Source organism: Wolffia australiana, chromosome 7 (assembly GCF_029677425.1).
Source record: "Wolffia australiana isolate 7733 chromosome 7, ASM2967742v1".
Classification (NCBI taxonomy): Eukaryota; Viridiplantae; Streptophyta; class Magnoliopsida; order Alismatales; family Araceae; genus Wolffia; species Wolffia australiana.
This window is the reverse complement of record NC_135841.1, coordinates 11077769-11096750: the sequence shown is the minus strand read 5'-3', so window position 1 is coordinate 11096750 and position 18982 is coordinate 11077769. Positions and strand designations below refer to the sequence as shown.

Here is an 18982-nt window from a genome sequence, read left to right as displayed (position 1 = left end):
CACTTCTCTCTCTATACTCGCTTCCTCTCTCTCCCTCTCCAGTTTGGCGATTTTGCAGCGGATCGAAACCCTCGAAGCAAAAACCCTAGATTTGGCTACCCGTTTTAGGGTTGAAATTTGCGGAAGAGGAGATGTGGTTTTGTGGAGTTTCCTCGTGGATTTCGCAAAATCCTACCCTATAATCGTTGGTGTTTGTTCAAACGATTTTCCACATGAAAGATCCATTCGAGAGGACGAAGGTGGTGGTGCGGCGGCTGCCGCCGGCGATCTCTCAGCCCGCGTTGATGGAGCAGATTGACGCCAAGTTTGCCGGCAGATACAAATGGGTTTGCTTTCGACCGGGGAAAAGCAGGTACTGCTTTGCTGCCCAGTTCATCTGTTTGAGTTAAAAAGCAGTTTTTGCCCTCGCACATTCGGTTTTGTGCTTTACATCTGTCGTCTTTTCATGGGTTGAAGCCCTTACTCGGAAACCTTTTGAAAAATTCTGTGTGAAATGACGCATTGGCCGTTGGTAATTAAGTTACCTCCATTAAGGTTAAGTCTTGACTCGCGATCTAGATGAATGATCTTGCATGTATTCCGCAAGTGTTATCATTTGCGCAAATCGACGTCATCAACTTAAACCTATCACGAGATGAATAGTTCGTCTGTTGCTAAATGAATTATAAATCCCAGTTAAATTGGAATATCTAGCCCGGCATAGTTGTTTGAGACCTTGCCATCAATAGTGGCTAGTCTAAATCGAAATATAAAAGGCTTGTCATGCAAGACTGCCAGATTTAAACGTTCGACAAACTGAAGTGCTTCTTATATTCAAGATTAATGTATAAAGTTAGAGGAAAATTATTGTTCAAACTTTTACAATTACTTTAAGGATCTTTCCTCTTAGATTCTAGCTATTTTACTTCTACTGTCATCGGGTCCTACTTTTGAGAAATTTTTCTAGTGGTTAAATAGAACGATTTGTTAGATGGTTTGCTACTAATTTGTTAAATGGAACGATTTGCTTTTAGATCCGAAGAAAACCATCTAATAAATCGTTCCATTTGACTGCTTGCAAATTTTCTCAAAAGTAGGACCCAATGATTTATCGTCTTGATATTATTCAAAAGTATCCAAATTTTATGGCTAGTACTGGTCTTACATTCTAAATTCATATTCAGTCAGAAGAACCTGCGGTTCTCTCGCGCCTACATTGACTTTCAAACTCCTGAGGATGTTGTTGAATTCGCGGAGTTCTTTGATGGACACCTATTTGTCAATGAGAAGGGTAATGTGGTCGTCTCTGTCTACGTTACATTGCTCATCGGTTATTTTAATTTATATTCTGAGGCTTAATGATTTCTTATTTTTCATTTAAACCAAACATCAGGTGTTCAATATAAGGCTGCTGTCGAGTATGCACCTTCGCAACGTGTTCCAAAGCCATCCAAAAAGGACGGTCGTGAGGGAACCATATTTAAAGGTATCATAATTGAATTGGTTTTTTGGTAAATTTTTGTTTTCTTGTCATTGAATTGGACTCCGTTAGTGTATATTTTTTAATTAGATGACTGGATGTGTGTTTCCTTATTAGATCCGGAGTACATGTCATTTCTTGAACATCTTTCAAAACCTGCGGAGAATCTTCCAAGTGCAGAGATTCAGCTGGAAAGAAAAGAAGCTGAGAAAGCCGGTCAGTATTTTTACTAGAAAATAAAAGTTGTTTTATTGTTATAGACGATTTTAAATTATTTGTAATGAAACTTGGAGTAAATGGTAGATACGTTAGATAATTCTTGTAGGGAGCTTTTATTATCATGGGGGCATTTTTTTGATACTTCGTTGGTTTAAGAAGATAAATTGGAGGCACTTTGTTTTTGATTTAGTAGTGCTGGCCTCGTGGAGGACTTTTCCTCTATGGGTTGGGAGTTAGTTCCACCTTGTATGTACCAAATTATTTTTCCTTCTCTGCTCTCATCAGGTGCATTAAAAGAAGTTTTGATTGTGACGCCATTGATGGAATTTATTCGTCAGAAAAGAGCTTCGAAGAGTTCATCTCAGGTATGTCAGAGAAATTGAATTAACCATGTGTAATGTGCTAAGGCCTTTGCTTTTCCAATGTTTATAGTTGCCTCCATTTTTCCTCTTTATTCACAATGACATCCCTCTCTCTCCCTCTGCGTTCATGGATTGGTATGCATGTTCTTGGCCTGCTATCTATGGCTTATGACTCTTCTGAAAACATGCTGCCCTTCTGCTTTATCTTTATGCTATCCAACTTAGTCTTTAAAATACTCCTACTGGTTACTGTTCAGAATTCTCTTTCTTTGTCGTCCAAGTTAAATATTGTTGTTTTCTAGTTTCCTCACACAGACTTCATTCTTGTTAAACGAAAATTTCTCTGGATTTTCTTTACCAGTTCCTGCTCTCTTCCTGCTTTCTTAATGGTCGACCTTTTGCAATCCATCTAGAATTTTTTCTTTAATAATGATATGATGTCCGACGTTCATTTTACGCGTTACCTAGGAGAAATGATGGATCATGCGTTGAGAAATTACGTTTCCCCCTGGAGGATGATTTGGTTTTATTTTAATTCGGGGTACATTTTAATGTTCCTATAAATTTTTGTTGTCGAGCTGAATAGATATGTCAGAATGCAGACCCAATGATTAGATAAGGTTGTGTATAAAATTGATTCCTTATGTGTACTTAAAGAAGACGGAGGTCTTGCTTTCTTTCCACCCAAAACATCTAATGTTATATTCCAGGCATAGCGTGTTCATTCATCTTTTTACTTGCGTTAGTAGTTGTGTAATATCCTTCTCATCTATTATGATCACTCGTTATGCCATCAAGCAGAAGTCATCAGCCAATGGGAAATCAAGTCGAAGATCTGGAGGAACTGGCAGTGGTGGATCCCTGTCATCAAAACGATCTTCTGAGAAGAAAAAACAATCGGCTCCTGTGGTACGATGCCTAACTTTCTAAGAAATTTGCAGGATTCATAAATAGTTTTGAACATCCTAAAGTCGATTTTCATGTTTGCCTGTTTACTCATTTATCACCTCTGGGATCTATGTATTATCGTGTTCTTTGATTTCAACAACAGTCTATTTTTTACTACCTTTTTGTACATAGGACTTGCTCATGAATGCAATTGATGGGCAGCCCTGCTGCTTTAATTTAATAAGGTTTTTAGACTAGGTTGGCTGGCGATGACAAGTTCATTATCTATGATGGACTATGACGAGTTGTCCTCGTCATCATCCTTCTTTGCAGCCAGTATGACAAGGATAAAATTATTCCCACCATCATCATTCTAGTGGAAGAAAACTGCTGAGGACAATGATGGCTCGTTAGTGTCATCACCCTTGTCATATGAGGGTTCTTTGCAAGAGCAAATAGGCGTGGAAACACCTCACATAATATGCCTTGAGCCGGCCAGTCATCCAACCTGTATTTGAAGAACCAACCATCCCTAGCCTCGCTTCAAAGAAATCCCAGACTCAAGGAAGGACCTGAAAGTAGATGTCCTCTGGTTGAAACTGAGTGACTGTCCTTCAAGACCTTCAGAACCAGGTCCTTCCCAGGCCCCATAATCCTGGCTGTCCACTTTGTCAGCAAGGCCATAATCATGGTTCGTAGGTGTATCACCCCCAGCCCCTCCCCCCAGTTCGTAGTTCTGAAACCACATACTAAGATACTAAAGCCATCGAGGTATCTCCCAACCCAGATCCTTCCCAATATAATCTCCTCATCTATATTTTAATCCCTTTTACACAGATAAATAATGGTTTGAGATACCAGATCTTTATCAAGTATTAGATGGAGGATAATAATCATTTTAGTACTGTATTATATTTATCCAACTATCTAAACTAATGGTTTTTGTTCCAGTATGTTCTGCGAGATAGCGCGAAGGGTAAGGACAAGCCCAGAACTATTTTGGTTCCAAGGAGAGATGAATCAGCGATCAAAGATGTATCAAATGACGAGACAGGTAACATGAGTTGCATCCTCTTTACCGGTCTGGATTTATGGTGGGGATTCATTTTCCTTTTTGTCGGCAGCAGGTGCGGTGGTAACTCTTGAATCTGGAAAGAAGAAGCTCATCCTCTTGAAAGGAAAGGACAGAGAAATCTCAAACGTAAGAATCTAAAAAAAAGTGCAAAAACCACAAAAAGCAACAGGAGCTCATTCTCCAAACGACAAAATTCCTACCTACTTCTGATATTTTTCTGGCTTTTGGCTCAGGCCTCTTCCCCGGTTTCAAATACAAGTAGGCAAAGCCAACGCCACAGTGGGAGCAGTAAGATCATCAAAAGCATACTCTCGAAGGAAGCAAAACAAGTAATCAACAATGCTGAGCAGCCTGTGCAGTCCTCTAACTTGGAGAAGGAGAAGCGTCCCCCTAGGCATCCCAACTCACGTATGGCTTCTTCTAAACATTATGTTCGAAGTCCTTCTCTGGGTACATATCATGTGTGTTACCTTGTAGGGTTCAATATGTCTCGTTGATGTTGACGGATGGTTGTGATTCGATGTTGACAGCGTCAACCGTTTCTGGCATTAATGTAAATATCAATCTCAACTGTCCATAGGAAGTAAAGTTTTCCTTCAAAGTCAACGTCATCTGTCAACTGTGGTGGTTGATGTTAGCATGACGTTGATGAGGTTGATGAAGTTGATGGTCACCATACTAGAACTAAACTAAGTTAACGTGATACCCTCTCAATGTCAATGCCAACTATTAATCGTAGTCCATCAATGCCATCGTCATCGTTATTGTCAACCACCCTAAAAATCGTCGATGTTGCCTTATCCTTAAACTTGCCAAAAATTAAACTGTGATGATGCTGACTGTTCAGGTGGTCAGAGTTCTTTAGTGCTTGATCCATCTGCTAGCAGTGCGGAGAAGAAGATCGATGTGAATTTGGATGGGAGGGGCTCAGTTAGTGGCCGTGGTAGGCATCATCTAATGTTCATGTATTCGATTAAAGATGGGAGATAAACTTATGAAGTTCAAGTATAATCTTCATTATGTTGTTTTACATTCTTTGCTAGGTTCGCAAAAGCATATGGGAAGGCGAGGGCAGGCTCATGGGTCTAAGGAGGCAGACAACTCGTCAACTTACTCTGAGCCGAAGGCTTCTTCCAAGAGAGGCCCCGTTGGCTTCGGCTCTCAAGAGGTAATCCGAGTTTTATGCTTGCTTTTAAATTTATGACCCTTAGTGAAGGACCGTCTTATTTAATCATCGTTAATGTCTGCAGAAACAAGTATGGGTACAGAAATCCGGTTCTGCTTCGTAATTCTCATGAGGTACGTCTTCCTTGCGTATTTTTTTTTCATTGTAATTCGATTTCAATCTGTGTTCAGTTTTCAATATCAGTCGTTCTCTGATAGAGGGAAACATAATAACTTAACCCAGATTATGTTTAATTAAGATCATAGACCTTCCTGAGACATTTTTCAACTTTTTAATTGTAATAAAATTATAATCTATGTTTAGACTGCTATTTCTCTCGATCACCGATGAAGAGCAACAAAACAATCGAACTGAGAGTAGGATTAATGAAAACCATTGACCTTCCTTGGACATTTTTCAATTTTCGAAGTTGTAATTTATTCATAATCTGTGTTCAGACTATGTTTTCAGTTCTCTGATCAAGAGCAACAGAATAGGATTATTTAAGATCATAGACCTTCCGGTGACATCTTTTAATATATTATGCTTAATTCAGGCGACCCATCTTCTTGAATTTGGCATGGGGCGTGAGTTAAGTGGCCTTTGTCAGTGGAATATTTACCTTGAAATGTGATCGTGGAGCTCAGATTTTGGCAGTCTTGCTCTCTCCCTCGCGATTCTCGCCTTGCACTAAAAAGCTGGCTCTTTTTTTGAGCTGCTTGGCAAGAACAGATTTAGAGAAGGGGCAGCGCGTGGTTTCTTTGTTCTCAAGATGTGGCTTCCAGGTTTGAGCAAGAAAGTGATGATCTGATCCATCTATTTCATCCGGCGGGTGGCAGAAGTGTAAATATAAACGGTGATGAAGATGGTTAGCTGACGTCATCCGAAGCTGGAGACCGAGTTTGGGAAAGGATTTAAGTTTATTTTTCTCTTTTTATGTTTATCTGACAGGAAGAAAATAGAAATATTTGATTAAATAAAAATTCTTGTGGAACCCCGGTTCTTCATTCTTCTTTAAAGAGAGTTTCTTCATCGTCTTCAAAGTTGGTCAGTAAAGGTGATAACATCCATCCCTTTCATTCGGCTGCTGTTGAGCAGGTGTTGACAATTATTGGGTACATCATCCGAGATCTCAATGTAAATTGATTTGATTTCAATGTAAATAATATAAATTGATTTTTTTGTATGGGCCAGGAAATTGCTAATGAAAGTAGGTTTTTGATCGATGGTCAAATCATTATTCTACTTTTCAGATAATTTCTTCAGCAAATAAGTACCGTTTTTTTCATTCGGCTTGTAGGTTCTAATAAATAGCAAGCCATCCGACCACATTTTCCGGGTTTTGGAAAAATTGCCTTATTTCTTAATCTTCAAGACAAGTCTTCCAGGACTGAGCAAGAAATTCTATGTTGCAGCTGGCCAAAGTGAAAATTAAAAATGCTGAAGATAATAGGCTGATGTCAAGCTAAGACAAAGACCAAGGAAAAAACGTTTTCTTTGAGATTTCTTCGATGTTCCAAAGAAGATACCGAAAAATTTTCTCTTGATCATCAGATATGCCGTACTTTTATCCTTTTAGAAAATTTCTTCAGAAAACAGTGAAAGGTCTTCAAGAGTGGTCAAGAAGATAGTCAGGTTAATTTCTTTCTTCTGGCGCTGTGACGAAACGAAAGTTAATAGAATTTAAGCTCAAATTTTAGTGTTGACAGTCTGAAATCCAAATTAAAGTTACAGGTTGTCAGGTTGGTCCTCAGAGGAATTAAAAAAATGGAAGATCATAAACGTAAAATATGGAGGAATGAGAGCCAATTGCAATCGAATCTGAAACTAAGTTTACTGATGCTGTACTTGGGGTACTCTCAAAAAAAATAAAAAATAAAAAAAAAATTAGGGTACTCTCGTTCTATGATTCTTCAAATTCTGCGCATCTTAGAGAACACAGAAAATTACTGGCAAACAAGAAGATACGTTCTGGATGAAGATAAAAAAAAGAACCTAGGAAATTCAACAATAGAAATATATGTTGGAATTACCCATCGATGATTTTTAAGAAATCGAACTTCCAAAAATTCTGGAGAATGATCGGGGATAAATCGAAACTCTCGATCAAGTGTGTCACTATCTTATTTCGGAATTAATCACAAAAGAGAAAATAAAAGGCATGACGCATAATCAAGCAGATGATACTTTCTTCGATAATCTATTTAACGAATAATTCATATATTTCGCAAGCAGATAATGCAATTTTGTGTATAATAATAATTACAAATAGACTTAGGATCTAAGAAATCCACATGTCTTCTCAGTTATTAATGTTAATTGCAAGTGAGAAGAAAAGATGAATAATAATGGACAAAATAGTGGCTTAAACAAGATCAGTATGTGAAGAATACTGAATTTCAATGGTCCAGCATATTCTAATGATCACTATGTTAAAAATATTCAAAATATGGATATAGAAAGGGTATATTCTAATGAGGAATGTATATATATAGGTCTGCTTATTTGGGCAAAATTAACTCCCTTTTCAACAAAGGGCTCTTAAATTTGAAATATATGTCTTTACGCTTGTTTTGAAGCTTCATTTCAAGTATCCCAATTATTTTCCAACTCTGACCAGAGACAAATTCGAACTGGATTATAAATATTTCAATACTATATGTATTAAATAATGAACTTCTCCTTTTCTCATTGGAGTATTTTTCAATGGAAATTATTTTAAAATATTTCACTGAATAAAATTTTGAATGGATCACTATAAGTGGAAATTGGTTCCCAACGTCACAATTCATATTTATAAATTATTGGACTTAATCTAAAGAAAACTGATTGGCATGATCTATAAAATGAAAGAAATAGTATTTTATAAGTTTAGTGGATCCTAGATCAAGTTTCTTAGAGAAAGATCACCACTTAGCCCTTGGGGGAAAGTGCCAACAAGATTCGTGAGATCTCCTGAATATTTGATTTTAATTTTCTCACATTTTTCTCTACGTAAAAATTACAGTTTTGATAGCCTAGACTTCAAGCTTTCCAATGCATCAAACAGCACTGAAACATTCCTCATGTAGCAAAAGTTACAATGTTTTTAGTCAACTATCTATTGGTGCCCAATTCTCCCGCCCATTGGAGCGCCACCGCCTGCAAATTGCAGCCAAAGGTTCTCTTTAACCCAAAACATTTTTTAAAAATATATTTGAATTGCACTTTAATAAATATTCTTGCATAAGTTGGAGCCTTAAAATGACTTATTTATACCAAATTTTGGTATAAATAAGTCATTTTAAGGCTTTTTGAGTCTCTCATTACTTGCTCCTTGAGGATTCGACCCTTACTAACCCGATTTCTTAGTAATAAAAATTTTATGAATATTCTTGCATAAGTTGGAGCCTTAAAATGACTTATTTATACCAAATTTTGGTTTATCACCTGACCATATATCCTTATCATAATAAATCCCTTTATATTATAAAAAATATAAGAGTGGGGAGTATTCCTATGTCTGGCTTGCATAGACACCTAAATAGATTACCTATCATATTTCTACCCCCCTCATACTTACATTAAAGTCCCTAAAATTATAGCAATCCACCAGCATCCTCAAATCTTATGCTTGTGACCCTCTAGGCCCATGTGTCAACTTAATGAACGACTTATTAATTAACTATTTCAACATATATGTATATATTAATCAATTTAACCCACTTGAAACGGAGAGGTGTCAGACCAGGGTGTGTGCCAACTCTCTCATGGAACATTTGTTTTTGTTAGTCGATCTGTATGTATAATCCTTCATAAGTGGAAGACTCTTTAATGACTTGAGTATGTGATGAATCCAAATTTAGGGACTTTATGTCATTGTTTTGATCAGATTTAACCAACATTTTTATGAAAATTTCCAGTTAAATACTCTATAATTAATATAGGGCAAGTAAGCGGTCGATCCATAGAGCGGAAAAAATTTAATTTCAATTTTTTTATCAAGCTTGGAACAAAGGAAGTGACTTTAAAAGTGAGAAATATATTTTCTGAGATTTTATGCAATTTTAGTCAATTTATATAAATTCCTATGATCTAAATTGAAGCAAAATTACAAAGAAAAATCACTAAAAATATTTAGAGTAATTTTCAGAATTTTAATTAACACTAGTAATATTAAAAACGAGAGTTAAATGACTTTTTTAATTTTTTTAGATGTGAAAAACACTAAATATTGAATATACTCATTTTACGGCTTTTTTATCTTTTAGAATTTTTAAATACATAAAATAAGAAAAACACCTTTTCTGGCTATCGCCGCCGCCAGATGAGCTCGGCAGTCCTTGTGTGGCCTGTATAGGGCTGGCCTTAGCGGGTCAGCCCACTAAGGGTCAGACCAATTCGGATAAGTCAAGACTTAGCCAAATGGGCTAAGCCTATTGGGCTTGACCCAATATTGTCAGGACTTAGTCAATTTGACTAAGTCCTACACACCACTTTTTTTGCCCTGAGTGATGGAATTCAAACACGATTTTTTTTTTAAAATTTGAAACTAAGAATGAAGGATGATTTAGAGAGAGACTGATATAGATTTTATATAGAGAAAGAAATGGTTTTAGAGAGAGAGAGAGAGAGAGAAAATGACTGAAATGAAAAGATAGAGAGAGAAAATGAAGAGAGGGTGTGGAAGAAGTTTGAGATAAAAATTAAAGGTGCAAATGAAGGATACTTCTTATAAAATTTTTAGAGGATGAACTAGGGATATGTATGAAGATCTAAAGACAGAATGAAATGATTCCAGAGAGAGAAAGTAGGGAAAATTGAAGGTTTAGAGTGAGAAAATGATGGATTTTAAGGGTAAATGGATGGATGATGACGTACAAATGGAAATCTAGGTTCCTAAAACCTCAATGCAAGTCTGGTGAGCCCCCAATGCTTCCTCTCAAGTCTGGATACTTATATTTTTCCAGGATCAGGCATTTTTCAATGCAAACAAGAGATGAGATTGAATGAAAACTTCAGCAAACTTACATTAAGAAAGTTGAACAACCTGGATTCTGAAATATGCCTTGTCCTGCTGGCCAACCACTTGCTAGAGCACATCTAGAATGAGGAGAAATGAGGCCGAGAAGAGTATTTATAGACTGGAAGAACTACCAAAATACCCCTTTGGGTATTTTTTATTTTCTTTTATTGCCATTTTTGCCTCTTTTTCTCTATGGGTTGAGAGTTTCCCCTTGTAATCTTCAACTTCTTTATTTGGAAGGCTTTTGAGAGCCCAATGGACAGGTGAGGTAGTGGCCCATCTTCCTCTTATTTCTCAGTTGAAGGCCCAAAAAACCATTTTTCTCCTTTCAAGTCCCCTTTTGAGAATCACTAAACTCTCAAAAATTCTCCAACTCTTGGATAATTGTATCTCTCCCGTGAATTTCTGCACATGTGAAACTATAGAATACTTATCAGTACTAAACTTCTTGACTTCAAATAAGTCAAGACTTTAGTCAAAAATAAACATAATGTGAAAAAATTAGAATTAATAGCTTATGCATAAATATTTAGTTAACTCAAATAAAAACATGATAAATTCTGAATTAATGGTACCATAGTTATTTAAAATGTATCTAAATATCCATGCATTTATTATGTTATTAGTATGGTAAACTATCAAAGCTTAATTGGTCATTCTAATTGGTACTGAAGGGTGGTATAAAATCAATGAGCATTTTCTCTAACATTTCCACTGCCATGGTCAGGATTTAAATCATATTCTTTCTTGAGTGAATATCCTCTCATTTATAGAGGGCTAACAGTCCCATGTTGACTATGTAGTCACCATCGTGAACAACTAAGACTGATGGAAATTGAGGGATTAGAGACTCGCAAGTCATAGTCCAAATACAACCATTCATCCATAATATGTCTTTGGTGTCCCAAGTCTAAAGTTCATTTAATAATCACGACATGAACAAGCCTTAATAATATCTTGGTATAGTATCATTCAATGACTCATACCTACCAATTCAAGTGCACTCTTACCCTAAAGATAATCCACTACCTACCCTTAGTGTATCCACACTAATGGATACAAGATCTGCCATAGTCTTCATGAGTGGGACTGGAATGTGCTACTCTCTTTGCATATTTTGATGTTCATCTTTAGTGTCCTTTGAATAGGAATATTCAAAACAAATGTTTGACGAGTAGGGATCCATTGGATAATGATTTCATTATAATTCACTTGAACATTGCATTATTAAATGATTTCATTATAAACATCACATGAGAGTTAAAAAAATATTAATGAACATAAATGATACATGGAAGTGTGAGTTTCTATGGGGCCACACAATATCCACCACACATAACCAGTAATTTATCCTTAAGAGTGCTTCTCAAATTGTCGAGATTCCCTTGGATACCCTGAAGATACACATATCGGCCTAAATATTAGCCTAATAGGTTTAATTGGCTTTAGAAAGTTATCATATAATGGAGACAATAAAGAATTTTGGAAACAAACATTTGACTCTTAGATAATCTTAATTTGACGATGAAACTTCTTTGTCTAAATATTCTAGAATGATGCATTAAAGCCAAATATTTTTAAAAAGAATAAACAACTTTTGTCATGAAAATTATTTTTTTTTCAACAAGGATATATCAACTTGATGTTTTCTTTTCATCTCCAGAATTTAGTGTTGACCATAATAGTCTTGATGGTGATGGTAGATACTTACTTTGAGCTTGGCTTCCAAATTTGGCATGATAAATTTTATCCTCTTTAGTTAATGTCTGATTTTAAATCTGGGAAAGGATTATTTGATCTATCTTAATTGTTATATAATTTCTGATAGTGAATCTATTATATTCAGCTCTTTTGCAAAGTGAGTGTAGTCTTCATCTGAAAATATGTATTCTTGTAATAATTACTCTTCTTCTCAGATGATCACAAGCTCCAGATGGTTAGAAATAAAATTTGTGTTCGTAATAATATACAGATACATAAAAAACATAAAAATTTGAAGCATCAAAAAAGTTGAGGTCTAATGTCAAATAAGTTGGTCAAATGTCAAAGAAGTTAGTCAAATGTCGAATGACAAAGAAGTTGACATTTGACCAACTTATTTTATTTGATTTAACATATGAAACAGTGGTATGTCAATGAATATTTAAGGATGTGTTTCATTTGATCAGGCATTACCATCATTGTTTCATTTGATAAGGATGTGTTTCATCTGATTGGCACCTAGAATACATCAAACACTTGAAGGAGATGTCCCGTCACTACTTTCATTTTTAAAAGCATTAATGCATTAATTTGTATTCTATTTTTGGGTGTCCGTAAGAAAATAATGATTAAACTAAAGTTTTATTATCCTATAAGATATTTCTTTGATATACCATTTTCCTCAGAAAAGAGGCCTTCAATCTTCCTCATACTCGAGACGGTTTCTAGTAATGATCAAGAAAATGGTGATATAATGATGCTGCCGATTATTTGTTAATGATATCTGAAGATGGAGACTGCTTCATGAAGATTGGTCTATGAAAACAAAGAGGAGAAATTTTTTTTATCAACTCCAAGGCCATTTCTTTTTTTCCTATTAGTCTATTCACAAGAGTAGGTCTTCCTGTTTATTAAGACTTAGTTTCCACTTGGGCAATAATGATGATCTTGATCCATATTTTTCTTTAGAAGTGTGGCATAATGCAAACAAAAGTGATGATTGTTACTATTGGCTGATGTCCATTGGATCAATTTTCAAAAGTCAGCCTAAAATCAAAAGACATATATACATTCTTGTTAGAAAACATTAAGACATAAATATATCACTGTTACTATATATGGTTTTAGCACAACCGTACGAGCAAGATTCCCAGAACTGGCATCAAAGACAATGTCATGGGTTTGAATCCATGTAAAAATATGTCTTGGCCCACATCTTGACATGTTAGGTGTAGGTCACGGGTTGAGGGGGGGATGTGAATGGAGTAATTTCCAACGTCATCATTAAAATAAAATGTCATTTGTGCTTGCTTAGCAGAATATGTTAATAAATAGTAGAGCACCCTAGATATCATTTATAACTTTTAGCACAGAGGTATGAACTTGATCTCAATCATGCCATGTGAACGTAGGGGCTAAGATAGGGAAAGTAGGTTTATTTAATATTTCTTGAGTGACCATTCTTATGTTTTTGAGTCAATTTCTTTACAAATAAAGATGTCTTCTTCATCTTCAATGTTTGCTGGGGCAAAAAATGACCCAATTCAGCTTCTTCATCTTTGTGGCCCATAGTAATGAAACAAAAAGCAGTGATGAATTTTTGAACTGACATCAATTGATTAGTCCCTAATTTATGATAATTTTCAACCAAGTTTTATCATAAAATATACAACCCTCTTCCATAATATGATTATCAAATCCATCTTTTTCCATTTGAAGGCTAGGATTTAATTCAAATTAATGTTTGTTGTTTACTCAATTTCTCTGGGTGAAAGATTGGTGATAGACTAGAAGAAATAAAAACTGATAGACAATAAGGGGGAAAAATTAAATAAAAATCTGATGTGACCTGATCATAAAAAAGGGGGTGGGAGGAGGCTCGGGGATGGATGACGGAATACGACAGAACATCTATCAGATCTGTCATCCATCTATGTCTCCGGTTTGGATCCATTTCAGTCCAAGGGACCGGACAGAATGAATGACTGAACAGACAGAAGATGATTGTAAAACTATATCACCAGCACCCCCCATTATGGATAAAATTGGAACTGAAGGTAAGATTGTTTTTCACTCTGTTTTCTGTTAGGACAGATGACGACTGACAATAAGAGGTAGAACAGACAACTGGACGGACAGAGGACAGTTGTAAACCTAGAGTAAATCATAAGCACCTGGTGACGGAACAGAAGGCACAAAGGCAATTTGAACATATGACAGATGACAATAACAGATCAAACTGATGACTGGAGGGACGGAGGAAGGTAGTAAACCTACAGTAAATCACGAGCACTAGCTGACTGAACAGTACAAAACGGAAGACGTAATTGTCTTTCGTTCCATAAGAGACGGAACAGAGGACTAGACGGACAGAAGACAATTAACTAGAGAACGGAGTGGGACAAAATAAAAGGTTTAAAAGGCTTTCATTCTGATGACGGACGACGGATGACGGATGACGGATAACGATAAGGGACCGATGACAGGAGCTAGGTTAGTAGGGCAATCTCGAGGAGGATCTTATGCAGGGCCTGGGGCTTGGAGAAGAAGGGACAGTGGTCAGCAGCCTTGATCTTGTACACCCCCTGAGGCGGGCTGACTCGGACGAGTCTCTCCTGCGTGTCAGGGGACAGAACTCGGTCCTCCATTGTTTGCACAAAATATCGCCTCACCTTTCCATACCTGTGCCCTGTCAGCACCACCCTCTCCATCATCGGCCGCAGCGGCACGGCCCGCATTGCCGCCGCCGCCAGCGCCATGTCCTGGTCAACGTCCAAGTCAAAGTCAACTAGTGGTCAACGCTGGCATGGTGGCAGGTCTGTAATTTTGCACCTTGGGAGGGGTGTTGTTCAAGTACAGGGCCTTCACGTGCTGCTTGTCCAGGGCGAAGGACGTGGGGGATCTGTCCCCACCATTGCCGTAGGATACGAGTTGGGATTCTTTCAGGAACATCTCTGTGCCCCCCAGCTGTAGATATTCAGATTTTACACCATTATTGTATTTTTATATTATATTTTCTAAAAAGAAACTTCTATATTTCACAATAGCGTATTCTCTTGGATTAAACTTCTGGAAGCCATTCAGGGTAGGGCACCTACCTTTCTAGTAATCCAAGAAAACATTAATATATTGTTGGATTACGAACCCTCCTCTCATTAATATAGGCTACGATGAATTCCACAATGTTATTTGTCATCATCCAACATAAAAATGATGACACTATCCGAGAACTGTTATGACATTGTAGCCAATACGGTGACCAATCTCTGAACTCGTACAAGAAAAGAAAATGTTCAGCTGTTGGACTATTCACCCCTTTTCTTATCACTACCAAAGTGAAAAAAAGAGAGCGAGAGGGAAAAGATCAGGAGCGAGAGAAGATTAAGGAAGAGAGAAAGTGAGAGAATATTGGGCAGAGAGAGAGAGAGAACTGTGAGACATGAAGAGAGGAGAGTGAGAGAGACATAGAGAGAGAAGACTGATAAATACATAGAACGCAGATAAAGAAAGAGAGAGTATTGAGAGAGACATACTGTGAGTAGATAAAGAGAGAAAAGATTGAGAGAGACGTGTAGAGAGCAGATAAAGAGAGAGACTTACAGAGAGTAGATAAAGAGAGGGAAGATTGCGAGAAACATATAGAGAGCAGACAAAAAGAGGGAAGATTGAGAGAGACATATAGAGATCAGATAAAGAGAGGGAAGATTGAGAGATACAAATAGCGAGCAGATAAAGAGGGAAGATTGAGAGAGATATAGAGAGAGAAGATTAAGAGAGAAGTTCGGATACAAAGCATTCCACGATACCTTTTTTTTCACGAGTGATCAGAATTCAAAAATAATTTAAGGGGGTTGAAATAAAACTATTAATCGAGAGATGTCTGGACAACGGATTTGAAACATTTCACCGTATTTCATTTCATTCCCCATGACCGAAATTCAGAAACAAATTACGGGAAATAAAAATAAAATCACATATCTGTTTACTAACCTCTTGGGAAAATACGTCAAAAGGCCTCTGACCATCGGACACCATCGTCGCTGCAACAAACACAGCTTTGGAAATCTTCTCAGGAAAACACTCCATAGCATGAGACACGCAGGCGCCGCCAAAACTATGCCCAACCAGTATAACCTGCAGAAATCTCATAAACCAGGAGTCATTCAAAATGTTTAAAAATGAAAATAATTTATAACTAATAAACAATTTAGAGTTTAAATAGTATCCTGGCACACGACCTTCTCATCACCGGGGAGGTTCTGAAGATAATCCAGCAACGGCTTGGCATATTCGGCCATTGTAGTCACGGAATTCGGGTCTGTGTGGTCAATACCAGAGCCTTTGAGGTCAACAGCGACGGGTTGCAACCCTGCTTCTTCTAATAAAGAAATGATTTTGTACCAGCACCAAGCCCCAAATCCTTCCCCATGAACAAGAACAAACTTCTTGGTTTCCATGTTTCCGATCAACTCGGCAGTCTGTGAAAAAAAAGTTAAGTTTCGTCTCAGATTAGAGAAAAATAACGCAACGTTAATTTTAGCCTTCATGAAAGTCCTTTGTTTTGATTCAAGCAACAACAGTTACATAGCAAGGGTGCTGCTTATTAACTTAGGCTGGATGGTGTAGTCCAACAGTTTATTAGGTATTTCATTCAAACTTTTAATTTTGCCATATTGATGAGTTGAATCTTCTCATTTCATTTTTTCAAAAAAAATATATTCTCATTTCATTTCATAAAAACAGTCCACGAGGAAATTAAGTTGAACGTGTGCGGATTTCTGAAATTTCTCGCTCTTTCAGCAACTGGAAGAAGAAGAAAGAACATCACAATCCCAAACATCAACAGGAGGGTCTCCGACGTATAATTAATTATCTACGAGGAGGAAAATGAACAAGTGAAATTCAGAAATTCAGGAATACAAAAAAATCACAAGTCCGTCAAACAACGAAACCTTATAACTATCTGCTCAGCGAGGTTCTCTTATCATTTTATAAAAAGAGTCAACCGGAAATCGAGTTGAATATGCGAGAGTTTCTGAGATTTCTATCTCTTTCAATAACCGGAAGAAGAAGATGAAGAAGAAAGAGCATCGAAATCAGAAAGAAATGGTCTTTAACATTTGATGAATCAACAGCGAAGAAAATTAACCAAGTTTTCAAAGCGAATCACAAGACGGAACATAAAAAATTACCAGTTTTCCATTGGTGGCGCTCTCAGAAAGATTCTTTCTTCGAGAGCTCGTAGATCCAATCCTCCTAGACATGGATCCGTCGAATCGCTGAGAAAGCTGGTTCTGCTGCAAAATCATAGCCAGCGCTTGTCTATGAATCATCTCTTCCTCCGACGCGGTATTTCTCCCCGACCTCTGACTCCTCTTGCTTCCAGTTCTTGAGGCCCCCCTCGCTCCCTTCTTTGGCAGACAAGTCAGTGAGTTTCCCATGGCAGAGAAAACGGAGTAGAAGCTGGTTGATATCGACAAGTTTCAGGCGTTCATTCTCAAGTTGACCTGCGCACAAACCGATTGCGGTTCAGATCTGATCCTTGAGGGAAAATGATTGTCAAGACTGTCAGAATCCAAAATGACTGGAACTCGGGGAGAAATTGATCCAACCGCGGATGGAAATTTAGAAAGGAATTCAATGCGAATATATGAATTCTGAAAGAAAAATGGGAATTCCAAACCTATAAATGTTATGGAAGACGATGAGAAAGCTTGATTTTACCAGAAAAAGAGAAGAAAACTCAAAACAGATCTAATTCTCAAGGTCAAATGATAGAAGAGATGCTCAGAATCCAAACAACGGAAAACAGTCGCCGATGGAAAGTTAGCATGGAATTCAGCATAAAAAAGCTCCGATTGAAAACAGAAAAATTCAGACCAGGAATACGAGAACAGCTCACAGATTTGTCAGATAAAGATGAAAAAGAGAAGAAAACTCGGACAGATCTAATCCTCGAGGACAAATGACTGAAGAGATGCTCCGAATCCAAAACTCCGATCCAAACATCAGAAAACAGCAGCCAATGGAAATTTCGCAATGAATTCGACAGAGAATAGAATTCCAATCTTAAAACGAGAATTTCAGACCAGGACTACGAGTTTTGCGCTCGGATTCCCCATCTAAAGCAGAAGAAGATCAGAAAAATCAATCAGATCTGAGACATTAGAGACTTAAATCTTGCCTGCTAGCTGAACTGCTGAAGATCTTCACTGCCCAGCCTATAAAAGCATAAAGAAGAGCAAATTTGATGATGATGAGAGTAAATACGGCGTCACATCCACCATATCGGCTGATCAAAACCTCCTGTGCAGGAATTACTTCCTCATCAATCACATCCTCGCGATCGCTGCGACCGTCAGCCTCTGAACTACCAGTCCCGAGTTTCCTCAAAAGGATAGAAAAAAGGACACTGCAGAAAAGAAGATCCCCGCGCGATCGAACGGTCGTCGGCAGGCCGTTGATTGAATGCGTGATCGGACGGTCGGATATGAACGAAGAATTATTTAGCGGTGATTTTTGCGGGATATTTATTTACGCGAGGATCCAACGGCTGGGAGAGCGCGATCGGGCGACACACGATCTAATGTCAGCCGCAGGATACACGGGAGGTGTGAATTTACAGCCCACGGGGAAAAGCTGACGAAAGGGTAACTTAAGTGGACGGACGACGGATGACGTTTGAACGCAACGGAACGGAATTGATTTGTTGAGGCTACAGTGAAGATTCAGGCGCCAGACTTTAGGCCCAACATTAGGAGAATTTATGAGGAGGCAGCGCTATAGTGTATGATCGTCTAGGATGAGGATGAAGGATGAGATGGGACGACCCACATCCCATTATTAAGGGGCCTCAAGTATGAATCGTCCCGTCATGATTTTTTTGTCCACGTCCCATCCCATCAAAAAGATTATCGTCCCGTCCGACGTCCGTGACACAAAATTAGGTTATCTAATACATTAAAGGTAGCTCCCACTCAGACATCCTTGACAGGTTTTTGGCTCCCATGCTTTGGGCTTTTGCTCTTGCTCAACCTTTTCCATACCTCCTGCCAGGATCACGGCTGGGCGTCCTCTGTGTTGGGTTTGGTGCCTTATTTCGTCCATA

The 18982-nt window shown here is 37.6% G+C and overlaps 2 protein-coding genes across 3 annotated transcripts; one reads left to right on the top strand and one right to left on the bottom strand.

Annotated features, from left to right (window-relative positions):
- On the top strand, positions 1–6162 carry UPF3 (Smg-4/UPF3 family protein). Of its 2 annotated transcripts, none has more exons than XM_078578549.1 (13): positions 1–352; positions 1164–1270; positions 1373–1465; positions 1577–1675; positions 1964–2043; positions 2842–2949; positions 3880–3982; positions 4053–4129; positions 4237–4411; positions 4851–4946; positions 5047–5171; positions 5254–5302; positions 5725–6162. In XM_078578549.1, exons 1-12 carry the CDS (start codon positions 213–215, stop codon positions 5290–5292), a joined length of 1242 nt encoding a protein of 413 aa, XP_078434675.1. In that variant the 5' UTR covers positions 1–212; the 3' UTR covers positions 5293–5302; positions 5725–6162. The 2 variants fall into 2 exon arrangements, with proteins under 2 accessions (XP_078434675.1, XP_078434676.1); XM_078578550.1 differs by having other exon boundaries at positions 2–352; positions 4056–4129.
- Positions 6163–13683: 7521 nt separating this feature from the next.
- Positions 13684–18269, bottom strand: LOC144705383 (putative methylesterase 14, chloroplastic). Its single transcript, XM_078578015.1, has 6 exons — positions 18059–18269; positions 17067–17381; positions 16113–16352; positions 15865–16008; positions 14707–14841; positions 13684–14636 (listed from the first exon to the last, which is right to left on the bottom strand). The coding sequence occupies exons 2-6, from the start codon at positions 17313–17315 to the stop codon at positions 14364–14366; spliced, it is 1041 nt and encodes a 346-aa protein (XP_078434141.1). The 5' UTR covers positions 17316–17381; positions 18059–18269; the 3' UTR covers positions 13684–14363.
- Positions 18270–18982: the final 713 nt, after the last annotated feature.